We start from the raw sequence: 26137 nt of genomic DNA on the forward strand, positions 1-26137 counted from the left end.
TTTCGTTAATTCAGCGACAACTGAATTTCTCTGCAAACCTAAAACGGGAATAAAACCTGTGTACAGGTTAGATAAAAAAGATTGATTTTAATTACATATATTTAGAATAATTATTTTAACCTATTTACAATTACACATTACAAAATTATTCAATTACATTTATTACAAAATTTTTATCACAGCCAGAGCGAGTAAGGAGATTTATGACAAATATAATATAAATTGGTATTGGTATTCTAAAATTTTTACAGGAGAATTTTAATGGATATAATGCATTTTACGATAAAAGAAAAAAACTAACAACTGCTGAACATAGACATATACTAACATCTTCATAACCGACATAAGAAGGCTTTCTTGAATAGTTCAGACCTAATATTGCTAGAGAATTCGCGTATTAAAAGGACTCTCCACAAGAAAATAAACTTGTGATTTTTGAAAATTTTAAAAGGGCTTCGATCGCGATGCCACAAAAACAAAAAATGCCTAAAATTGAACAGAGAATAATAGTTTCAGGTTAGATTTTCAAAAATCCAAAGTTTATTTTTCTGTGGAGAGTCCTTTTTCGCGCGGGATAACTAAGCATGATTAAGTCTTAAACTATTTCAAAGGGGGGGGGGGGGGGGCGAAAGTGACACTTTTTGAAACCAAAACTAAAAGTCAAAGGAACTCAACTAAAAAAAGAGTTACAGGTCTGACATTTTGCATGGCAGTTGCTTTATAGGGGTACAATATGGAACTGTGAAGAAACGGCGTCGCAACCACCGAAAAAAGGCAAAAAAAAAATTCGGCGGTTTTCGGCGGGTGCGCCGCCGTTTCTTCACAGTTCCATATTTTACCCCTATAAAGCAACTGCCATGCAAAATGTCAGACCTGTAACTCTTTTTTTAGTTGAGTTCCTTTGTTGACTTTTAGTTTTGGTTTCAAAAAGTGTCACTTTCGCCCCCCCCCCCCTTTGTTGTATTTATGTTTTAAATTAAAAACTACATTTTCAAATTTCATAGGTATAGAAATAATAAAGTAAAATAAATATCAGAATGGATAAGGCATTAGAAGACGAAAAGGTCGAGAGCATTTCGTACCTATTTCGCAAAGATAATGTTTTTATTTTTGTATAAAATAGATTATGGTACATAGAAATAATAGTAAATATTAAAGCTAAAAGGTAGTAACGTTTTATCCAATACAAATTGATTCTTGAATTCTTAATAAAATCAAATTATATACCTATCATTTTTTAAAACATGATTTTAAAAATTCAATATGAATTAAAAATATTCCCCAAACTAAACTTGTAACTGAAAAGTTTAAAAGAATATCATGTAAAATTTTTGTTTTTCACTTGAATTTCTATTTCTAGAACACGTAAATTAATAACTTTAATGTCAAATAAAGATTACTATCGGATATAGTTGTCACCTATGTTTATTAATTAAAAGAAACAAGATATTTTAATTGGATAAGCTTAGGTATAACTTTGGATCTTGTTTCTTGTTAATATTTTGGGGTTTAGATGTTGGATAATTTACCATCACATAATCTTCCTGCAAAATTAAAATATATTAGAAATAAATCAATATTGTGAATATCCTGTTAAGTAGTAAGGTTTTTTGTATGAACCATATGATCTCAATAACTACTGAACTGATTGGGTTCTCTATATATTGATGATTTTAGGTTTTTTATTTTCAGATTTAAGTTTTGGGATAGTTTAAACTTTTAAGCTATTTTCCCATCAAATACAGAGCTCTAGTTGCTTGTGTCGTAGTCGCTAGTACATCAATATAGCATGAAAGGAAAATTTAAGAAGAATCTGATGATTTTACCTTATTTTTATTTCCTTTCTTGTGTCTTCTGTATTCTCTGTTTTCTTGGGCAACGTTTAGAAAGTATTTCAGTTTGCCTTGTAAAACCTACAAAAACATAGATTAATTTGAATGTCCAAAATCATTTGTTAAAATCTTAATCTTTACCTGAACTTGATCATCAGTCAATGATTTAGATCTAAGAAGATTTGCTGTTGTACTTGAAGCTGCACTTGTTCCATAGCTCATATAATCTAAACAAATTAGTTTTCATTAAAAAAATATTACTGCCCTTTTATTTACAGACATACAACAAACCCCATTAAACATCCAGAAATTAATTTCAGAAAAATAAACGCCAAGTTACACAAAAAAATTTACATAACTTACAAACAAACACCCTACTACTTCGATAGAGAGACACTTAATTATTTTCTAATGCCTTTAGCAGAAGAAAAATAAAAAGTGTTGCAAAAGGTAGCCTTGATATTTTCAAATTTTCGCATGAAAAAATTTTAATATGTTAAAACTTACTTGTTTTTGCAGCACCATTGCCTGAGGAAGAAGAGCTCTGCTCCTAAAAAGTTAAGCTTGAAAGTTTCATAATTAATACGAAGAATGTATGTTAGACCTTAACAACGCCTTTAAGTTTTCAAATTTATAATTATTGTGTCGTTATCTTGGTGAATTTTTGTTTCATATATCAACATAATATCAGTTATCTTCAGTTTTAATCTCATTAATAGAATAGAACAACATGTTATGAATACTTGGAGCACCCTTTGACAATTTTATAGTAGTTTAAACATTTATAAATAACCTTCATAATATCATGCCAATATTTCCTTATTTGAGATTACATACAAAAAATTTAATAATACCTGTGAACTTGTTTGAGGTTGATTACAGAAGGATACTTTTCTAACAACACCACTCGCTGAACCGTTAACGGGAGCGTATGCTCCACCAATACGAGGATCTTTCAGTACATCTTGAAGTACGGTAACATCCTAGGCAGGTCAGATACTTTAATTTTAATGTTTGTTATGAAACACCTCAAATGTTAAATTGCCTATTTAAATTTTTTTTAAAACACTATTGAGTATAATAGGAAATGTTAAAGCATACCAACATATGTAATTGTATTGCAAAAATTATTTAAGTATTTGTACCTGAATAACTCCACCTCCCATAACCAGATAGCAGCCACTTGTATCCAACTCAACAGTGGGCGTTCCTGCCGACGTGGTTGAGATCTGCCTGTCCGCCTTGGGCTTTAATTTGATGGCGGACAGACGCCGAGTAATTGGTGATAACTTTGAGCTCATAGAGTTTCTGTGGGTTAGGGAAGTGGTGCCTGTGGTCACTGGAGGTGATAATCTTTTTGAGTCATTTGGTGATCTGGGTGATGTAGGCTCTGGTGACGTGGGGCTTGTAGCTCCTATAAATAATCATGATAAAAATTTTGCGTGCGCAACGTTTCACGTTTGGGATGTGAAACAAATAAAGTGAAAAAAGTGGGAGGAATGCACACTTATTGGTAAAACCATTAAGTGTATCAGATTCATAGAAAAACCCTTAAATTACAAAAACATTAAATGTATTTTCGTGTCAAATATTCAAAAACATGGCAGTATCAATATGCAATTTCAATTGTTTGACAAACAACAATGTTACGTCAACTCTAGATGCACTGCATATTAAAAAGTGGTCATTACTGGATTAGGAAGTGACAGGACAGACATATACTGTAATAGAGAAACTACACTAAGAAGATAAATACCTGCAGCGCTTTTGCTGTTACTGCTTCCTGGCTTTGGAATAATCAGCTGCTTTGTAAATGGTAACTTGAACGCACCAAAAGTTCTTGAATATGTTGACGAGGTTGTAGTTGACGTTTGGGGGGCTGTCGGATCTTTGCACGGGTCCAGTGTCACACTCTCTTGACTTGGTGATGAATGGATAGTTGTGGTTGGAATTTGGCTTCCTTCAGGGTTGTAGATTAATATATATTCGTTGTCTGGAGAGTTTGTAGTATTCACATTATTATCTAACTTCCAATGTTCTTTAGAAGGTGCTTTATTAGAAGATGACATGGTCATATAGGAACTAAATTTGGGCTGCTCTTTTTCAGGTGGGTCCATGGTCATGTATTCATTAATATCACCAGGAACAGACTTGCCATGGGAAAGGCCACTCTTTAATATTGGCTGTCCACTTCCTGCACTTGTTAACGACGTATTACTAGCTGATAGATTAGCCAGCGATGGTTGACTTACGGAGGAATGTATTCTTGGTTGTGGTGCCAACATTTCTTCACTTGTTGATGTTACTAGAGCTACTAATGGTTCATTAATTGATGGCAGAGAAGCTACCAGTACACATGGAGTTATTGAGGATAGAATATCAGCAGATGAAGTTGACGGATAACTGGTCACTGCACCGGATTGACTCATGTCCATGTAATTATTATCAGCTGAGGATGTTAGAGTCATTAATAGGTAGTCATTGCATGGATTTGATTCATGAGATTTACCCAAATCCATGATTAGATATTGATCACCTTGAGTTACGTTGAATTCTTCAGTCTTTGGAATAATGTGAATATTTTTATTTGTGGGTTCCATAATCATGTATTCATTGCTGTTTTCTGCCGTTGCAGGCGGTTGAGAGCTAATGCTAATGCATTTTGCATCAGTTTTATTCACAGGCTCCATAGTCATGTATTCATTGCAATTTTCAGCCGTCGATAGCGGTTGTGATATAATATTCTTCACCGTTGCATCATTCTTGTTTGTAGGTTCCATGATCATGTACTCATTAGTATCTTTGGCCGCCGACAGCGGCTTTGAGTTAATGTATGTAACTTTAGCATCTATTCTGTTTGCAGTTTCCATAACAATGAACTGATTGTAGTTTTCGGCCATAGTTAGCGGCTGTGAGTTAATATTCGCCCTTGCATCACTTTTATTTGCTGGTTCCATAATCATATATTCAGTGCAGTTTTCAGCTGCTCTAGGCGTCTGAGAGTTATTACTCAAAACTTTTGACTCAGCTTGGTTAGTGGGTACCATAACCATGTACTCGTTGCTGTTCTCAGCTGCTTTAGGCGGCTGTGAAATATTTACATCATTTACATGGCCGTCCATTAACATATAACTGTTTTCACTTTGTGGTATATTAAAGGTATCGTTCAAAGGAGGAAGATGTTTGCAAGGTTGACTTTTTTCAGGACCAGGCGACCTTATTTGGCCGCTACTGCTGGTGCTAGGTTGACTGCTAAAGCCGCTACTGCTCTCAGAGACAGTTTCGCGACGATGGTTAAGTATGTTCTTCTCTGGAGAGGTCTTCAAAATTGAAGGTCTAAAAAAGGTTACAGGTTTTCATTTAGTTAAGTGTCGAGAAAATTTGGAACGCAAAAATTTAATTTCTTTAAAATGAACAAAAGATATTTGATTATTTACCTATGCATTGAGCTCGTGTCGGATTTTGTTCTCTCAAAAGAAAATTGATCACTCTCATCACTAAAATAAGAAAATTGATTTTACAAATTTTTTGAAAAAGTAGTAACTATAGGGATGGAGGGGTCCCCAATACTTTTTACACATTATCTCATTCGTTGGTTAAAAATTTGGAGAACGTTTAAAAGATAGTACAAACATGCAGTGTCCACACTTTTCAACCAACAGTTTTAATCTATAAAAATTATTGAAATATTGTTACATGACATATAAACCATTTCATGATGCCCTGACAACTGGTTTAAATTAGATACCCTTCTTTACAAATTAAATTATATCATATAAAATTAGATACCCTTCTTTGCAAATTAAATTATATCATATAAAATGCTGTATACCTTGGTGTATGATCATATAATATATAAAGAGAATTCTCGACACTGGTGGTTGATGAACATCTGGGACATAAACAGCCAGCCATGAATGTACACGAACTCTCAGAGGCTGCGAATGATGAAGTGCTACACTCCTAATATATTAAAAGTGTTATCAAGAAGAAATGTAATAATATTTATAAATTTTAATCATTTCGTCTCTTTGTAGAGCAGCTATAACTTGTTCATATTAGTAGGTTCATAGGACAATCCGTCACAACGTAAAAGTGCCTCAGCCTACAAGGTTTTGGTATTTTTTAGTATTTTTGGATTATTTTATTAAACTATTTTCTTAACTTTACTATCTTGTTTTTTTTTATCAAGTCTATTGTATATTTTCAATGCTGCACTGCTTGTGAATACACTTGTCCTTATTTTATTAAAAGTAAGACTTTATTTGAGATTTATTCCATTAGAGTCCAAAGTCTTAAATTTCTTATAATCAAATAATAAATAGATCTTACTGAAATATTTCTGTAACTTGCTCTATCACTACACTCTGAATACTTCTTTCTGAATTCATTTCCTGAAATAAAAATATTATATGATGCCAGGTGAGTGTACAGAGATCTACTACTTGGTGATTGAATCTTAATGGGTTTAAAAAGTGGAAGGTATTCAACCATTTCATAGTAAGAAATGTTTCTCTCATTATGTTTATGTCAAACTATCAAATACAATGACAAGATCTGATATGGTTGAATACTTAATAATAACAATCAGAAGTATTAAAATCTTTTAAAATTTGAATTATTTGCTTTAAAAACGGAAACAAAAAATAAAATTTGCTAGCTTTTAGGAGAAATACTTTAGGTACTCTTTTGAAAAGGCGTTTAAAGATTTGGCTAATTGTATTGTACTTCTTTAAGTAAAATGTGCATACTTTTCCCTAATCATTACTCAAGTTTATGTAAATTCTGTACTTTCAAATTTTCAGACATTTTCTGTAATATGCAGACACAGACACATTTCTAACACTAGAGATACACTGCATGTTTGGACATATAGACAAGGACTAAAATAACAATTGTAGGTGAATATTTGAGCAAAAGTAATTTCAATAGTTTTTTATTTGGTCTTGAAAAAAAATTGAAAAAAATTATTTAAGTATTTTTTGCAATCATTCATTAGAAAGTTATTTATACCTATCCCATTTTAATTTAAAGAAAAATTGAAAAAAAGATATTTTGTAAAATACGTACTTTGAGATGTTAATCATTTGTTCGAGCATCGAGGTTAGATAGTTTTAGCTTTCTTTACTTCGTTATTATAATGATTTCTTATTTTCAATAGAAGATGCAAAAGAAGAAAAGATTATTTTGGAGCATCAAGTATAATCGAAGGAAATGAATGGCACATTTTATCAGGAAACCTTAACCTTTAATGTATATTTTTTTCCTAGAATACTTGTGCTTGATTCGTTGTTGATATTTTGATATCGAAAACAATGATAAAATATTATTATTATGAAATACTAAAGGTCAATTATTATCTTTTTCTAATGAAAACTGGAAAATCTTACGAAGACTATATATAGTCGACCAACATTCCCTCAAAAGTTTCTTTTTTTGAGATTTTTAAAAATGTTTTTTTAGTGAAGAAACTCTACAACTGACCCTTGTCATTGTCTGACCCTATGGCATATATACTTGGCTGTAATTTAAAATTAACTTTCATTCCCCTGCTTAAAAGCTTTAATCTGTAACACTTTTCGGCTTTTGTATTAGTCAAGCTGCTAATTGAGAGAGAATCCTTAAATTTTTTGAAATGGTACCACTATTGACTCTGACCCTTTAAATTACACTTGTAGTCAGTGCCCAAAACAGGGCTATGGGCTATCTAGAGGATAATATTAATTTCATTTGGTGTTTAGAGTTAGCAGTTTTCATTTCTTTATTGCCCTTTATGTATCAACATATTATTTTATCATAATTCAAAGGAAGTATTGATTTAAAAATAAAATTAATGCGTATTGTTTTATACTTGATGAGTAAATATAAAATTATTGACGTACTAGCACAATTTCTTGTAATAAGATACAATACTAATTGTAATAAACATTTGATATTATGCTGATTCTTATATTTCATGGACTGCGTACCCATTTAGCTTTAATATCCAATAAATTGTAAGAAAGCTTTTGAATTGCAAAGTTTTTCAAGCTTAAACGACTAATCTAGTATTGGCAAATCTATTTTTATGTCGTTAAAATTAGTTTAAGATAAATTATTTTTGAAGGTCAGCATTTACAAGATCATCGCAAAACATCCAAATTCATAAATTTGATGTTTTTGCACAATAAAAATTTAGAAAATGTGATGATTGACAGATGCTAAATTGATTGCTAAACAAGAATGATACAAGAATGAATATTAACGACAAAAAAATGTACAAAACATCTATTGCTAGCTATAAATAACAGTTTTAAAGCGCTTACATCAAATGATAAATTTTTATAGCTAAATTATGTAAAATTTTCAGCTAAATATAATTTTCTAAATTACCTAATGAAGAAGAAAAACCTAGCTATACAAAATAAGGAAGTTCATTTTTACCTGATTTTTCAAATTGTGGAGTTTGAACTTTTTCTTTCTGTTTTGTGTCCTGATGTTTGACATGCTGTTGTGGCATCGTTCCAACACCCCATAAAGGCATAGGAATTATTGGTAGTCCCTAGACAAATAATTATGAAATGTTGTATTATTATAACACTTCATAAAGGAAAAGGAGTTATTTGTATGCCGGCCCTGTATACAACATGAGACGTTTTGACACTTTTAAAGTTTTAAAAATCAGGAATATTTGCTATTCCTTATATTGTATCAATTATCACAATAAAAGCCTCAAACAGGCAATTTTTGAGACTTTTTATGTTAAATGTTTTAATAAAGTCAAAGTGTTAAATTTATGTAATATCAGATCAATAATAATTAGTCTGCACTTACATAGTGAGTAAGATAACATCTCACTTTTATTGATCTATCTCTATATTATTTAGAAAGTTATAAATTTTTATTAACAACATAAAAATAAAATTTGTAAACGTAAAATTTATTGTAACGATATTATCATAATACCTAGCTTTTATTAAATATTGAAGAAGTTACCTTTTGTTTGCTATCAGCTACTGTCTGTATAACAAGAGGACACTCTTTCCAACTAAAAATATATTACAATTACAGACAACAAAAATAAAAATGGTAAATTTCAAGTAAATATTAATTAGTTAAAAAAAATATATTTAAAGGGTATATTTAGCTAGCAGTCTCCTTCCCCTCTAGCTTTTCTTTAAATATTTTATCCTGAAAATTTATATTTAAAGAACATATATTTTGCTGTAGTGATGAAACATAAAAAATGAATAGTTTAACAATTACACAAAAACAAACAATAATATAGTAAAACAATAACAAGGACAATTACATCATTCAGTTACGCAACATTATTATAGCTAAAAAAACTAACTATAATACTTCAGTTAGGTCAAGTAAATAATCGTAAACTGTTAAAAAATATTGGAAGTCGTCAGATAGTTATTATAACTGACGAATTATAAAGTTGCTGCTCTACTAAAAATAATAAAAGTTGGTAAAATAAAAACATTTGCGTCATTTCAAATATTCAAGTTTATATATATTATTAGCAAATAAAATAAAAATTGCTTACAATAAATAAGAATAAATATTGAATTACATATAGTTTATTCATATTTCGGGTTTCCCAATTAAATTTATAATAGTAATAAAATTTTATTTGACAATTAAAAAAAGTAGAAGAAAAAAAAATCTAATTTATAAATATTATTTTTATCAAATTCTTGAAGAAACTTAAATCTACCAACCCATGAAACCCATATATTTTTCAAATTATCTTATTGTTATTTTCCCCTTTATGTAAATATTTGTAGTTTAGATACATAATTCTTGAATTCACATGATGGACTAACATTTTAAGTACTTGTATCAAACAAATCCCATTTTCATCGTTTGCATAACAAATTCCTCATTTCTGCGAGCGAAACTTCCTAATATAAATAATACACCCTTTGCCCGTCGGCCAATCTAGACAAGAAAAAGTGTCTTTTTGATCTGTTCTATTAAAATATAACGAACATTAGATATAGGCTAAGAACACTTGAAGTGCTCAATTTTCATTGCTTCACTACTGTTTATCAAAAGAGTTCTTGTTCATTAACAATTTAATTTTTATATTCCTAAACTCGTATTTTTGCGCTTTATAGATCTTAAGGCCGAAAATTGTTGGCCAAATTTTAAAAAAATAATCAAGTAGGAATTGACGTAAACAAATGAAATCTGTAATTTTCTATTAAACACTTTTAAAATTTGATGCTGTTACACAAATACATTGCCATAAAGTCTCTATAGATTAAGGATGGTAGCTTATATAGTTTAAAGTAATTATGCCTTATTTTGGATTATGTCTTGTTATATCTCAAGGAGTCTCGATTAAATATTAAATTTAATCTATGACCTGTTTAATACTGATAGTAGAACTTTTCAAATAGTTACCATTTCATTTGACAAACTCTGTAATAAAAATCTACTTGCATAACCATATGCAAATGATTTAGCTGTTACTCCTCAAATTAAAATGACAATCAAATATTTGTTATAAAGCTTAATTGTATTAAAGTTAAAGACAGTTTATTCCTTTTGTTTAATGATCCTTTTGATGAGGACCCATTAAGAAATGTGCGCAGCCATAATTGAATTACCTTGTTTGTTCCTGCTCTTCATCTCTCTCAAGTTCTGGAGGCGGGCTCATGGGTCCAGGCTCTCCAGTTCGATTTCTACAAATAAAATAAAATTTGAAACATCATTAATGTATTTTTGAATCAAGTAATGTTTACTTTTCCAAACATCTACTTATGAATTATGAGGCTGAAACTATAACTTTAAATGATCTTTACATGTTTTATAGGGTTAAGATATAAAACAAATATTATCCTACACTAAATTAAATACAGTGTATACTGGCCTCTCATTGAATAATTTTTTTCCAATGAAGCTAGTAAAAACGCGGCACAGATTATGACGTCAAAAAAATTAACCAATAAGAGGCCAGTATAAACTGTAATTGGCCAATGGTAAAAATTTTTTTAAAAGTTATTATCTGTGCGTCACTTTTATTAGCTTCATAAAATTGTTAACTTTGATTTAAATAGAAATACAAATAAATAGTGGTTGCGCTTCTAGAATCTAAGAGTTCGGTATGCGTAGAGTAGAAAATAGCCTAAAACTATCCTAAAGCATTAAAAATAAAATAGCCTAAAACCCTTCCGGGACATGTTTGAAAATTCCCTAAATTGTAGAATTCAATAAGTTCAATAGTTATCGAAGTCTTAAACTACAGTCAAAAAATCCTAACTACTTTGTGTAAAGAGGACATGACTTTTTAAATTCCAAATTCTTAATGTCTCTAAGTCTAATGCCATTGCAGATCAGAAATAAGTTTATGAATCTAATTATAATGTGTACAATGTTCCTAATTATCTATTCTAGGCCTTTGTTGTTGCAAGATAAAACATGTGCTTAACTTTTTTTATGTTAAATATGTTCTTGAATCTTTATTTCCCTTACAAATAAAGCAATTCTTATATTTAAAAAAATTATACAATATACATATAAGTTCTTGACTTTTTTTACATCTAAATTTCCATGTATCAATAATTCTGTTTACAGATTTTAAAAAAAGCTTGTTATGGAAATGTTTATCCTTGGTTTTTGTAAAAGTGTGTGTTTTATGTTTTTGTGTGAGTTTAAGTGACAGTAAAAATGCATTTTATTTTGTGTGATGGCGCCGTAGCTGCTCCTCATTACCACTTTTAGAAGTCATTATCCCCCCTTTTTAGAAGACAGCAATATGTCCCTCAGAGATTAAATGGATGATTCAGCAAAATACAAAATTTTTAAAAATATTCTGAGAGGAAGCCTGCAAGAAATACTGAAGGCTAAAAATTTTAGGTTTTGTGTCTACTTGTGGCAGTCTTTTAGCAGGCTTTCTCCTTACACTTTCCCTCTAGACGTCCTTAATAGGGCATGTAAACCGCATTAAAATATGCTAAAGTTATTTCTATTGTTTTAGCAAAGTTCCTTCTAATATTCTAAAAGAAAATTATAGGCGGATTGAAAATTACTTTTTTTGTGAAATAAAATAAAATAAAATGAAATAAAAAAATGCCTATTCCTTTTTATTTCTGTATGTCTATGAAATGTTTGAAATTGAGACAATCTTATATTTTCCTTTTCACTCTCTGTCATTTATTGTTCAATTGTTTTATTCAATCAAAAGAATTTCTAACAAATTTCATACACAGAAATATCTGTAAGTTTAGGTAAAAATTGTTTGGTATTTTACAAAATATTTTAGAGGCCTGGCAATTATATAACTAGTAAATATGTAGTGCGTAATTTCAACCTTGTATTGATGTCATAAAATTACTTTTTGGCATTTTTTCAATACTTCAAAGAAGAGATTATAGTATTCTTAATTTAAACAAGGATGACAACATCCATAAGTAGCGAAGCACAAAAATCATAGATGGGAATACGTACAAGTAGATTTAAAGGGTATTTATTAAAATCAAGAATAGATTTATTTGATAAACCTTGTTTTATTTTGTATGATGACGATGGTCAAAGTAAATTACATTAAAGATGCACATAACAATGGGGAAAATTATTTTGATCCTGATATCCCAAAAAAGTTGGATAAAAAAACAAAGATATGAGGAAATATGTAAAACATATAAAAACATTCAAAAACCTGATAAAAGGCAATCTGGCCGCTATGGTTGTTTTCTTAAAACGACAGAAAATTAAATTTTTATATCCTTAACTTAAAAAATTTGGAAAATCGGACCATATACACTGAAGATATGGAGAAAAATGTGAAAAATATAAAAATAGCCTAAAACCTGCTAAAAAGGCAGTCTGGCCGTCATGCTTGTTTTCTTTAAAAGACAGGAAATTTAATTTTGATATCAATAATTGAAAAAAATTTGAAAATCGGACCATAAACACTGAAAATATGGAGAAAAATGTGAAAAATATAAAAATAGCCTAAAACCTGCTAAAAAGACAGTCTGGCCTTCATCGTTGTTTTCTTTAAACAACGGGAAATTTAATTTTGATATCTAAAACTTAAAAAATTTTGAAAATCGGACCATAAACACTGAAGATATGGAGAAAAATGTGAAAAATATAAAAATAGCCTAAAACCTGCTAAAAAGGCAGTCTGGCCGTCATGGTTGTTTTCTTTTAAAGACAGGAAATTTAATTTTGATATCAATAATTGAAAAAATTTTGAAAATCGGACCATAAACACTGAAAATATGGAGAAAAATGTGAAAAATATAAAAGTAGCCTAAAACCTGCTAAAAAGGCAGTCTAGCCTTCATCGTTGTTTTCTTTAAACGACGGGAAATTTAATTTTGATATCTAAAACTAAAAAAATTTTGAAAATCGGACCATAAACACTGAAGATATGGAGAAAAATGTGAAAAATATAAAAATAGCCTAAAACCTGCTAAAAAGCGGTCTGACCGCCAATGATGTTTTATAGTCAATTGTGCTCCTTAATGATGGGAATATTGTCAAAAAATTTCAGCATTCTATCTTTTATAGGAGCTGAGTAAATCCCATTTCCCCCATAGCGTTACGGACTGACTGACTGACTGACTGACGGACTGACTGACGGACGGACATAGTGAATTATAGAGTAGCTTCGCTACTAAAAAAGGAGTTTATATTAAAACTAAAGGATATAAAAAAAAAACTGCTTGGTAAGGTCAGAGAAAGACAAATTTCCAATTGAAGTAACTCAAAGAGATAGTTTTTTTCTGACAAATTAGGTTTTTTTTTCATTTGCATCGATTAAAGTTTATTGTCAAATTAGGCTTAAATCTAGGAATACAATACGTTTTAATTTACTATTTATCTTCTCATTAATCCAAGAAAGAAAAAATGTCAACCTTTTTGTTTATTGAAATCTAAAACAAATTTTACCTTGATCTTGAAACTAGTTTGCCTATTGATTTCTTAATTCTGAATAATTTTATCAGTTTATTTGAACAAAACAAATAGAATCGGATATAAATAATTAAAATGGTATAAAAAAAGAATTTAAAATTGCTTAAAGACAATTATAATAGATCCTGTAGTCTATGACCTAATCCTCCAATTTATCAACTTTACAGAACGTACGGCCATATAAGGAAAAGGTTAAGACATTCAGTTGCTTTTGAATATAATGATATGTCAATTTCCCTGCTACTTATAGGAGACTGATGCCTGGTTGCGATCCCTCCTCTATATATCACAGTAAATAAATGTAACAAATAAAACTGATAAAATTCCTTGACAATGTATGATTTCCAGACTCTTTGGTTGTCACAGTTTCACATGACTTAGCACTTGATATCTCACCCATACTGAAATAGATAATCTATATTATTTATACAGGACCCATTCTCAAAGATATAGTTAAAATATTTTTTTATGACAATTTTACAGTAGTTAACACTCAAATATTTTTGGATGGTTTGCGGCTATGTTACTTCGCCACTAGAGTCTAGGGGCGAAGTAACTTGTTAATGATAAAGTATTGAATTAGATAGATATAAAAAAGAAGTAGATGAATAAATACATTTTGATGTTGAATTAATAATTAAATGAATTGGATAACAAATATGTTGTTAAATAATTATTCTTAACTAAAATGCTTAGTACCATTTTCAATACACCTTTGTCCTTTAAACTCAAGAAAAATAATATTCAAATGAAAAGATCAATTTGTAGAAAGTATAAATATTAATTTACATTTTACTGAGGGTTTTGATTTTTATTTAGTTTCAAAGCTTATCTTAATGATCACTGAAAATTTTTGCAAAAGTTTTAAAAACTTATTTCCACATCTCTTAAGCAATAAATTTAGCTTATTGATGTCATTATTATTTAGTTTTGAACATAATTATAAAACCGATCACTGAGATACAATTTTAGTTTTATTAGGCTTTAAAATACTGATATTAGATAAATTTTTACCACTAAAAAAATACCAGAATAGTTATTTCTCGCATCGTATTATAAACGGCTTTCCGCGGATATAGAATGTACAATTATAAGATTAAAACTAGTTTTTTAGCCCCGTGGTGCCGAAGGCACCGGCTAAAAAAACTGGTTTTAATCTTATGATTGTACATTTCTATATTCGTAGAAAACTGGATATAATACGATGCTAGACATAGTTTTTTCGTATGGATGAGAACCGGTTCCTATCCACCGGATTCGAATGAATACGAGAAACGCTATCAAATATGAATCAAACGATATGGGTTTTAAAAAATCTTTTTTGGTGTGTGGTATGCCTCCCTAAATAATTTGTATGTACTATGTTACATTTTTAATAGTTTTTCAACAGGCCATATGATAATATTTTCGAAATTACGAACTTATAAAAATTATATTATTGCAAAAGTTTGTCAAGTTATGTATAAATGTTTTTTGGACGCATGTGCTAAAAATAAATTGAATTTATGACTACAAAGTTTCTAATATTATATGACTGACACGCTAAAAGATACACATCTAATTGCAGAAATAAAATTACGGTAAAATTAAAAAACATTTGGCGCAAAAAAAATCCAATAAAAATATTTGAGCTTGAGGTGTACTCCTTTTTAAATTCTTTTTTGCTTATTATAAACCTTTGTTTACCTATTCAATCTTCTTAGAAATAAATAAAGAAAGGCAATTTCATTTTATTTTGCTATTGCTTAAAGCCTGTAACTACGCACACTGTGTGTGTAAACGTGGCTGATGCATATTACTACTGATGATAGGGCAATGAAAATTATACATGTTTTATAACACATATAAATAGATCTATTGCAGAATATACAAATGCGCATCTATCTGCTACTCTAGGCATCTCTAAATTTAAATGCACAAATAGCTCACATCATATTGGAATAGCAAATGTGCGAAAGAATAGAGATTCTTATTTTCAAAGACAAGACGATAACTTACAATTTATGATTCATTTTTTACTGTCCCGAAAAATTGTACAATTTGATTGATTTATGCTGAAGGACTAGACTCAGATCAATAGGTATTACATTAGCTAGGCATCCCAAAACATTAGAATCTGTTTGTGAATCTTACTATTGAAGTGTAATGAGACTAATTAATTGTTTATGGTCAGAATATTTGTCTGGTGTAAATGCTAGTTCTGTCTGCACGTGCACACACAATTTTATTTTCACCCCCACATTAATTGTTGCTGGTTCACATTTTTAAAAATATATATGGGGAGGGGTATAAAACGTGTGCAGGTACATAACATTTATCAGTGACGTACACAGAGTCTTGCTAGGGGGGTGCGGGAAGTGATCCAGATAATTTTGACACCCTCCGGAATAAGGGGGGGGGGGTGTTATACAGACAACAAAAGGGATGTTATATAATCGATAGTGGGTGTAAGACATAGGGTGTAAGACATTCATTTAGTGTGGTGTAAACCAGAATAGTCAATATAATAATCGACCAATTAAATCTTTTTCAGAGGTGCCAGGTATTGGTTCAGACAGACATACAAGAGTAAAAAAAAGATAAATTTTAAATCTTTTCTAATATACCCCCCCCCCCCTTTAAATATTAAGTGTAGTAACTTTTTAAAAGCGAAGCTTTTCTATAATTAGGGTCGGTCCGTCCGTACGTCCGTCCGTCACGGATAGCTTTTTTCGTTAATTTAGACATGTTAGAATTGTCCTATCGATTTCAAATTTTGCATGGTGATTCCTTTAGTAGTTAGGTACGATTTAGAAAGCGTAGCAACTCTATAATCATTACCAAAATGTCCGTACGTCAATTTTAAACATGTTGATTTTTTTACTTTTTTAAATAGGTTTTTTCGTTAATTTAGGCATGTTAGAATTGTCCTATAAATTTCAAATTTTGCATGGTGATTCCTGTAATAGTTAGGTACGAGTTAGAAAGCGTAGCAACTCTATAATCATTACCAGAATGTCCGTACGTCCATTTTAAACATGTTGATTTTTTTACATTTTTAACAACAAATTTGTATGTGACCTAATTATCCGATTGGTCTGATTTTTGGTATACTGATTCCTGGGACATCAAAGTACAATATTATAAGCGAAGCAACTCTATAATCAAGTCCTAAAAATGTAAGTATGTCCATAATCATTATCCTGTATCAAGCCGTTTTTCAACAACTTTACTTACAATTTTGCTTTGACTCTTATACATTCGCATTCTGATTATTCAGTTCTGACATTATACAAGTGTTAATGTCCGTTTGTCCTACCGTTTCAGAGCTTCGCTTTTATGGATGTTGTCATCCTTGTTTTACTTGAAACCCTTCTTTATTATTTTAGGGTGTATCCACCCGACTTATGTAAGTTTTTCCGTACACTATCTGTAAAAAAACATGAATGCTAATTGCATAATATTTAAGTTTAAAATTATTTCCTAGAAGTTAAATACGCTTTATACTACTATGCTATGCTAAGTTGAAAAATATTTTAAAACTTGACACGACGCAGTTTTCTAGCTGTAAAGATATTATTTAACATATACATTTTTGTTAAGCAGAGCTAGATAGCCGTCGGAGCGACCAATATTTTTCCTAATGTAAATATTATAGACCTTATTGACCGCTGCCGAACAAAAATCTACTACAGGTCGATTATGATAATTTGTCCAGTCGTCTAAAATCAAAAGCCATTTTTTACTGATCCAGATTTACAGCATTTTTTTAATGATATACCAGCTGAATGTAACTCCTATGATACAAACTAATATATAAGAATATAAGGTGATTTTCTTTTTTACTATTTTCTTATATAATTAGAAAACAATGAGAAATAATTACGAATTCATCCTCGTACATATGAATAATTTTATTCTGTGTTTTTCTCTCAACTTTAATTGATAAAATGCATGTTGTAAAACATTAAATCTTTGAAACATTTCATTTGAAATTACGCAAAATCTTAAAATCTTATATGTATTATTATAAATACATATTTAACATAGTAATTGAAAACTACTTGACCTATAGTTTGTGATTAAAAGATATATAACAGTATCCTATGTAGATAAAAAAAAAGATAATTGAAAAGGGATTGAGCACTTACAGAAAATTATTTTTGTTAAATCCCAAACCCATAATAAATATTTTTTCAGATATTATATTTATGTCCCTGGCTATAATGTTTTGTTGTTTTCCTGTAACAAAATTTGTGAAAAAAAAGTTTTTTGTACCTGTTTGAATTTGAGGGCTTGGCTACTGGAGAGGATAATCTACAAGTATTTATACGACTATTAGAAAATTTGATATTATCTTAAACAAAAGATTAAATTTCTTGTAATAAACAATTAAATTATTCTATTGTTATCTAAAAGTTTCTTTAAACCATTACAGTTTAAGCTTGTGGTGTGCACAGTGTTTTTGCCGTGGTGTGCGAAACGAAAAAAGCTATAACGGACGTGCGGACCGATACCAATGTATTTTCGCTTTTAAAAACTAGATAATTAAATTTTACCTTTCTGAATAAGAAAGAGAAGATTTTATATTTGTTAAACTTTTACCAGTTCCAGATCTAAATAAAATAAAATTAAAAGTTATAGCGAGTATAATATCTTTTCTACCCTATACATCAATTAAATACATTGTAAATAAGAAATAAATATAGAATATTCGTCCGTCACTTTGTTAACCCGCCACAGAAAGTAACATAAAATGACTTAGTTATAGTTATAAGGAACACAATAAACTTAAAAATAAAATAAAATGTTAATAAAGTTTGGCGTTTTCCCCCTCAAAGCTAAGTGACTGGTTCTCCTCTTATTTTTGAAGAAAAAGTTAAAATAATGAGGGGAATCTAACCCTGCGGGGCTACGCAATATAACCTAAGCTGACCGAAAGTAAACAAAACACATAAAAACTACAATCCCTTGTTTTAAAACAATTCAAAACAATGGGGAAAACCACCAAAATTTTAATTCAAAGGAATATTTGAATAAGAAATTAGAATGTCGAAAACGTTTAGTACATAAAATAAAACTTAATTTACCTTTCCCAATATTTTTTATGCATTTATAAAAATATTATGTCCACATACATATTATATAAAGATAACAATATTATTCTAACTGTATAAAACTGCCTCTCTGTAACTTTATTCAATAATATTATTATACTAAAATTGTGTTATGATGATAAAAATGTTCCAAGTGTTGGACTGTGAGGTGTTGTAAAAGTTAGTTGCATGAATTGTTTTCTGTGTATTGGGTGAGGTACTTTAACAGAGTGTAACAGTTATAATACTAAAGTATTAAATAAGACTTTCTTCAAAAGGCATAACTGAGATCCATAAAAGTAAGGTAATACTACATTTGAACACCAACAATCAATGCTCGTATCTTACTGCTATAAAGTATAGTACATGTATGTCAGGTGGACATAAAAGGGTTCCCAGAATTTCATTAGTAAAAATCACAAAGCACTTGTATCCTCTTCTCAACAACTTTTATTGTGTGATTCTACTCAAATAGGATAACTTGGAACCCAAAATAAAAAGTAAGATAACAGAATAAGATAATACGAAGTAAAACGATGTCTGTCGGTCTGTCAAGCCAAGTTTAAAATCTCTCAAACTGCTTTGCTGAACTTGTCATGTTTTTCAAGGAATATACTCACTGGAAATACGTAAGTTTTAAGTTATTTTCTTGGAGGGACACATTACGTAAAAAAAATAAAAATATGATGCTGATGTTGATTTTCTGTGGATTTATGTATGCATTGGATTTAAGCAAAATTATTTCAATTTCGCTTATTTGAGTGGTGTCATAATTGTTTTATCATTTTAGTTGCTTCAAGTGTCAAGCCTTTTCCAGTCCTGTGCTAGAAAATACTAGATTCAAATTTTCTTTATCTAAAATATTTTTATTCCAAGGAAAGGACAAAAGGCGCAAAAATTACGCAATGAAGATCTGTACTAGTTATCCCAATTATGCCATTTCATTATTCAATAATATTTAATAAATTTCTTGCGAATAAATGCGAATAAATGTAATTGTACAATAATAAAAATCTTGAAAATGGTCAGTTGAATTTGAATTACCGAATGTGTACACAGTTTCCTCGGTGTTTCCTCATAGTATCTCAATACTTACTACTAGCTAAAAAAAGCTTCAAACTTTAAAAAAAAATCAAAATTTGAAAAATTTACATTTTGAATGTATAATGTATAAATCGTTTATACATTCAAATTTTGAATTTTATTGGAAGTTTGAAGTTTTTTAGCTAGTAGTAAATATTGAGATAGGATGAGGAAATACCGAGGAAACTGTGTACACATTCGGCAATTAAAATTCAACTGAACTTGAAAATTTATTGTAAAATTGTAGTAAAGCAGCCAGAGCTAAAGTGACCACGTCAAAGTTATTTAGATAAAATGACAATACAGAGTACCACGCCCTCTTTAGATAACTTAAACTTAAATAAACCTAATTTTGAGATAAAACCAAATAACCAAAGTAAAGTGGGTATGAAGGGAGTTTTATAGTTGTAAAGCTACAATATGATTCGAAATGTCCGTCTGTAACATTTTGGGGGAAACGTGATTTTTTAAATTTTATATCTCACACATGCAAAATGTACGCCAGTAAAGTGTGAGGCCCTAAAAAATGTGATTGTGCAGTTTTTTTTATAATTTTTGTACACTATAATCAAATATTGTTCATAATTTAAAAAAATATATTTTGTAATTTTTGATAGATTTTTGAGACTGGGACAACTATTCTAATAAATAAAAATTAAAGCAAGTCGAATGAGTTATTTATATGGGAAAAATAAAAATTCAGTTAAAAGAAAAGTCAAATGAATGGCAATTCAATAAAATATCATTCCCTAAAAAATCTTTTACTTTGTAGTTCTTCTCATTGTTTTTTAAAGAGAAGCTTTTCTACAATATTAAGGGTCGGTCCGTCAACAGAACTAAATATGACGAACTTGCAAAAATACAAAATTTAGAAAAGTCTTGATTTAACCCATGAAGTGTAAATAGGGTAACTATTTAAGGAAAATACATTATTATTCCTAATATCATAATAAATATTTATAAATATACCGCAGTTAAAATTCATTGAAAGTAAATATTTTTCATTAGAAAAGCATAAATAGAAAAAGGCCAGCTTGACTTTACCAAAGCATTTGGTATATTTACTAAAGTAAATCTTCTATGGGTATCCTATAATGTTTGTTTTACTATTTACTTAATATTTTATCCTTTATACACTCGTCGCATAGTAAACTTAAATAAAACACAAAAATATTATATGTTGACAAAAATTTTGCATAAAACAACGGAATTTATTGCGTTCTTTACATGGAAATAACATAAAAAATGTAGTGTATACAATTTTAACCAAAAGAATAAAAGTCAGGTAAAAATAACAAATTTATAACAAAAAAATATTTGTTAACAAATATTTTGCTACGGTCAATATTTTTGTATTTCATTTAATGCGTAGAAATATATTTTTTACAAAAATAATATTACTGTTTACATATAGTAGTAAAGCTACCTAACATGCATAAGAATCAGTCTGATGGACGTTTAATATTACCTGAATGAAAATGAAGAAGAACTTCTGGATGGAAAGTAGGTTTTTGAAACTGTGTATCTCCTAAAGAAACATTACATTAGTTACAGCAAAAATATTATTTCAAAATTACATTAGGATTAAACTTAGTCTTTTATATACAATCCAACATTTTTGAAACACAGGATTAACTAAGATGTAAGTTTAAAAGAAACAGAAGGCATGATCTTAGGACGGCTTTGCTACCCCAGCGATGAGATGTACAGAAAAAGGAGACTGTGGTCAATTGTAATCCTAATATATAAAGTAGTAAGCGTTTTTTGTATGTCCCTAAGGATCTCGCTAACCGCTGAACCGATATTGTTCTCCATTAAAGTAAAGCTTCTTATGGGGCCTGGGAAGGTTTTAAACTATTTTTGAAGAGGGTGTCCTCACTCAAATTTAAAATGGGCTGAGGTCGACTTCTCCCCCTCCTACCAGTGCCACTAGAGGCTTCTAGGGGCGTAGCCGCTAGTATTAATATAAAATGGGTTGTATAGGAGCTATCTAAAAACGCATCTGTTGATAAAATGCATCAATGTTATTAAATTGTTTAGAATGTACAAATTAGACCCTTTGTATACATTTTAGCAACAACTGCAGTTACAACAGCAAAGATATTCCATAATTATCCCTGATCCATTTGTATATTCATGTAAAAAAGTAATTTAATATTCTCGCTTTTCCCCTCAGGCTATAAATATTGAAAAAACTAAAGCTGGCATTCTGAAAAAAAAACTTATTGATTCTTTGTTATGAGGACAGTTATCCTTAACTTTTAAAAAAAGTAAATAACGAATTATTGAATAGATTAAAAAGTTAAACCTATTGTTATCTTTTCTTTTGAACATTAATTGTTTTATTAATTATTAAAAGATGTCACTTTTTTCTGGGAAATAAATTACTAAAGAAAATAAATTTAAGAATCATACATACAATAATTCAAATAAAAATTAACCGACCCATTCTATACCTATATGAGCGACTACTTTATCTGTTTCTTACCTTATGAATTATTTTCGACAGATTTTTTATAAAACGGCTTGCTTTATTGCATCAAGATCCATGACAGATCTATATAAGGAATAAACGTCTAAAAATGAGTTCGAGTCTTCCAATAGTAGATTGTTTACTACTCATAATGCTCCAATAATCCATGATAAAATCTCATTGACCAGAACGATAAGACCCATTATTTTCTCTATGCACAATAAATTCATTTTTTTATTTCATGTTGCTATTTGAATTATATTAAAGTATTAAATTTCTATTCATAAAATAGAAAATTTAAACTTATAAAATAGTAAATTAAAGAAAACTTAGTTTTAGAATAATTAATTTGATACTAACGACGCATCCATAATGTGTTCAGATATTGAACTAAAATTTACCAGTTAACTAAACATTTTAACCCTTTCAAAAAGTGTCTCGTCCTTCTCCATGACTACTTAGGTCCAAACACTAAGAAACTATGGCTACACACACACACACACCCTTTCAGGACGATAATTTGAAAAAAAATACTAAGATTCTAAAATATTTTAAAGATAGAGAGACAAAATTATAAGTACGGTTTTAAATAAAAATAATGAAATTTCCAAAAGATGGAAGGATAGGGAAGTGAGAGAGAGGGACATTTAATCTTTAAAAAATGATGAAAAAACGAAACTAAAGTCGTTGTAATCTTTATGTGTGGTAACTTTTTTGTAGTTGGGTTGATATTCAGGGATTGAACAATGGGAGAAAAATATTAATATTCAGGGATAGGACAATGGAAGAAAAAGATTAAATTCAGGGATAGGCCGATGGAAGAAAAATATTAATATTCAATCTAGCCAATAGCGTTATAATTTTAGAACGCCACCTCTAGAATTATATAAAAGCAATGCTTTGAATAATAATTATTTATATCTATATTGTTTGTTCCAAATAGATAAACCTTGAGGCTTAAAATTATTTAAATAGTAGGACAATTATTTATTTCCATAAAAAATAAAAACATCAATATCAGATATATTTTAAAAGTTTGAATAACTTAAAGAAAAAATGCTTAAAATAAAAATAAGAACAGACAAAGATGACAACATCAAGTACAAAAATAAATCATACGGTCTGACGCACAGCAAAGAATCTTCAATTAAAATTGAGCCATCTATCTCTAATAACATTATTTTCCCTTTCCCATAGTATTACCGATAGACAAACGATCAAAGAAAGTTATCATCTGAGGAATTTAAAACAAATTCCTTTAATAGACTGGAAATATTCACAATAAAAAGCAAATGACAAATCACGTGCGGGTATACGTAAAGACACGAGGACAAAGGAGCTGTAGAGTAATTTAGCTACATAAATTGTTTATTATCATAAACTTTAAATTGCCTTTTATCCCAATTTTCAATGAACCTAAATCTTTGTTTGATAATACTTTTATAAGTTTTAGCTCTTCCAGATTTAATTATGAAATTTTCCATTAAATCATTTCATAAATGTTTTTTAATAATAATTTGACAATTTTCATGTGTGTATTTATGTTTTTCTAACGAGACATTTACACAGACAAATATAATAGGACTTTTTCATACCAGACTTAAAATTACAAAATCTTTGCGTTAAACTATTTCTTATTTATTCTACATATAATTCAATGGATTAAAGTAAAATCAAATTACTGAAAGCTCCGCTCCTAAAAAAATATGCTTTCTCGCTCTTGAGATGTCTGCAAGACGATGCACAATTTTCAATAGAAATTGACAGAAAAAATGAATCTGTACTTAAAAATAGAATTTTAGTTAGTATACGAATATTTTATTTTAAATACGCTTAATAAGTCTTTAGTAGCTGTTTATACATTTTTTCGACTGTCTTCTACTAAAAATAAAATACTACACTGCTTTGTTTATTGAAAAAATTTCCAATTTTATCAAAAAAAATGCTAAATTTATTAAGCAAAAAAGTTGCGTCCAATGATTTATAGACAATATCCTCTAAAATTAATTAGTTTCTTTTAGATAAACCAACATTAGTGTGTGCTCGTTAATTTAACTTGTGAATGTGTCTTTGTTGTTTGAAATATCTGTTAATGAAAAGGAACAATAAACATAGCTAAATACTTAGCTTTAAGCCTAGGAATTTGCTTTGCTAAGGTCTAAGGTGCTAAATAATATTTTATAACAAAAATTAATGTCCATAACTGTCAAATAATATATAAATTTCACCTGAATTTAAATGAATAGCTCGTATATTTTAGATAATATCGAGTGGACTTTGATCAAATTTGAGACAATAAAGTGTGTTGTTATTTAGCACAAATAGGAGATAAGTAAAATTATTTGTTTTTAATACATTTTAATCTGTAATAATTTCAGCTCTAAAAAATAGAAAATAATATTCACAAATTAATTACAAATCAATAAAAAGTTATTTTAAAGAAAAATGACTTCTTGACTAAAAGTATTATTGACAAATATGTTTGCTTAAATTGGCTTTTTAAACTACGTATTTTTTATAAACTTCCCTTTTCTCCTGAGTTTTAGAGACAATCGGAGCTGAACTATCTAACATAGTTTATGTAAGTTTCAGGATTAAATAAATGAAATGAGAAAATCAGGTTCTTATTAATTGGGTCAGGGTAAGGGATTCGATAGGTGTGGTAAATAGGGTCGGTTTAAGAAGTAAAACAAGAAATTTTAAATTATGGAAACTCCTTGATTTTTTAAAAATTTGCAAAATAACTCTAAATTTAGGGGGTGGAGGATTTTTTTCCTGATGAGAAATGACGTTTTAATTAATTTCTTTCACTGCATTAGAAGTTTAAGGACTAAAATTTCTTACACTGCATTAGAAGTTTAAGGACTGTAATTTTAATAATTTTAAAAAAATATTGATGTTTTTATTTTGTATAAAAAAAAATTATTATGTATGTACATATTTCACAACACATTATTTTTGAGAGGTATTTAGTATTATGGTACATATGTGTTTATTGTTTACACGAAGCAAAATATTTACTCTCAGATTGAAAAATAAATCCTTCCATATTTTAGTACATAACATATACTCTCTTACACCAAAAAAAAACAATATTAAATCTATTCACTAAAAATAGATATAAGGGGTTAGCGGAATAGTAATAATTTTGATGAAAAAAGGTAAAAGCATCTGAATAATGTGTAGCTTTAGGAAGCGCTGGAAAGTGTCATGTGTGATATCATAAAAATACGTCTAAAAAGGAGGGATGAGAGGAGAAGTGGGAAAGGAAACCCATAAAAAAGAGATGGATAACTACGTATATTTATGAAGTCACACATGACACTTTTCAGCGCTTCTATCTTTGGCTGTTACCGAGGGTCACTGTATTAAAATTTTGCGGCTCAAACTAGTTTAAGCTTAAGATGGCCCAGTATGGCTGTGGCTCAGTCTTCCTTATATCAATGTTAGAAATAAAGGGAAAGACTATGGCAAAGAAAATTTTTATTGAAAGTAAAGATACTCTATGTATTAATAGTATATGTTCAATTATACAAGTTTTCCTTTCGGACATTTAAATTTAAAGTTTCATGTAGACAAAAACCACATTTTAAATGTATACAGTATGTCAAATGTTTTTAAAAGTTTACATCATAAAATTTTTAACTTTGCATAAAATAAATTAGCAAAAAGACACAATGCATTCATTTTATTGATTACGCTATTCTTGTTTTTTTGAGAAAAAACTTTTCCATTCATCATTTATCACTTTAAAT

At 29.3% G+C, this 26137-nt stretch overlaps 1 protein-coding gene across 2 annotated transcripts in view; it reads right to left on the minus strand.

Annotated features, from left to right (window-relative positions):
• Nucleotides 1–987: 987 nt before the first annotated feature.
• Nucleotides 988–26137, minus strand: part of LOC145313639 (uncharacterized) — a 39037-nt gene continuing 13887 nt past the window's right edge. For both annotated transcript variants that reach the window (XM_080153139.1, XM_080153137.1), the window contains 18 exons: nt 21378–21437; nt 18290–18346; nt 18009–18047; nt 14078–14152; nt 13728–13766; nt 10436–10510; nt 8808–8859; nt 8256–8373; nt 6165–6226; nt 5665–5795; nt 5270–5329; nt 3589–5168; nt 2978–3246; nt 2687–2815; nt 2340–2382; nt 1974–2059; nt 1827–1913; nt 988–1544 (listed from right to left, as the gene is read on the minus strand). In XM_080153139.1, coding sequence (XP_080009265.1) covers nt 1452–1544; nt 1827–1913; nt 1974–2059; nt 2340–2382; nt 2687–2815; nt 2978–3246; nt 3589–5168; nt 5270–5329; nt 5665–5795; nt 6165–6226; nt 8256–8373; nt 8808–8859; nt 10436–10510; nt 13728–13766; nt 14078–14152; nt 18009–18047; nt 18290–18346; nt 21378–21437 — 3055 coding nt within the window. In that variant the 3' untranslated portion in view covers nt 988–1451. The remainder of the gene's footprint in view (nt 1545–1826; nt 1914–1973; nt 2060–2339; nt 2383–2686; nt 2816–2977; nt 3247–3588; nt 5169–5269; nt 5330–5664; nt 5796–6164; nt 6227–8255; nt 8374–8807; nt 8860–10435; nt 10511–13727; nt 13767–14077; nt 14153–18008; nt 18048–18289; nt 18347–21377; nt 21438–26137) is intronic.

The sequence above is a fragment of the Acartia tonsa genome, chromosome 3, assembly GCF_053477335.1.
Source record: "Acartia tonsa isolate MP-2025a chromosome 3, ASM5347733v1, whole genome shotgun sequence".
Lineage (NCBI taxonomy): Eukaryota > Metazoa > Arthropoda > Copepoda > Calanoida > Acartiidae > Acartia > Acartia tonsa.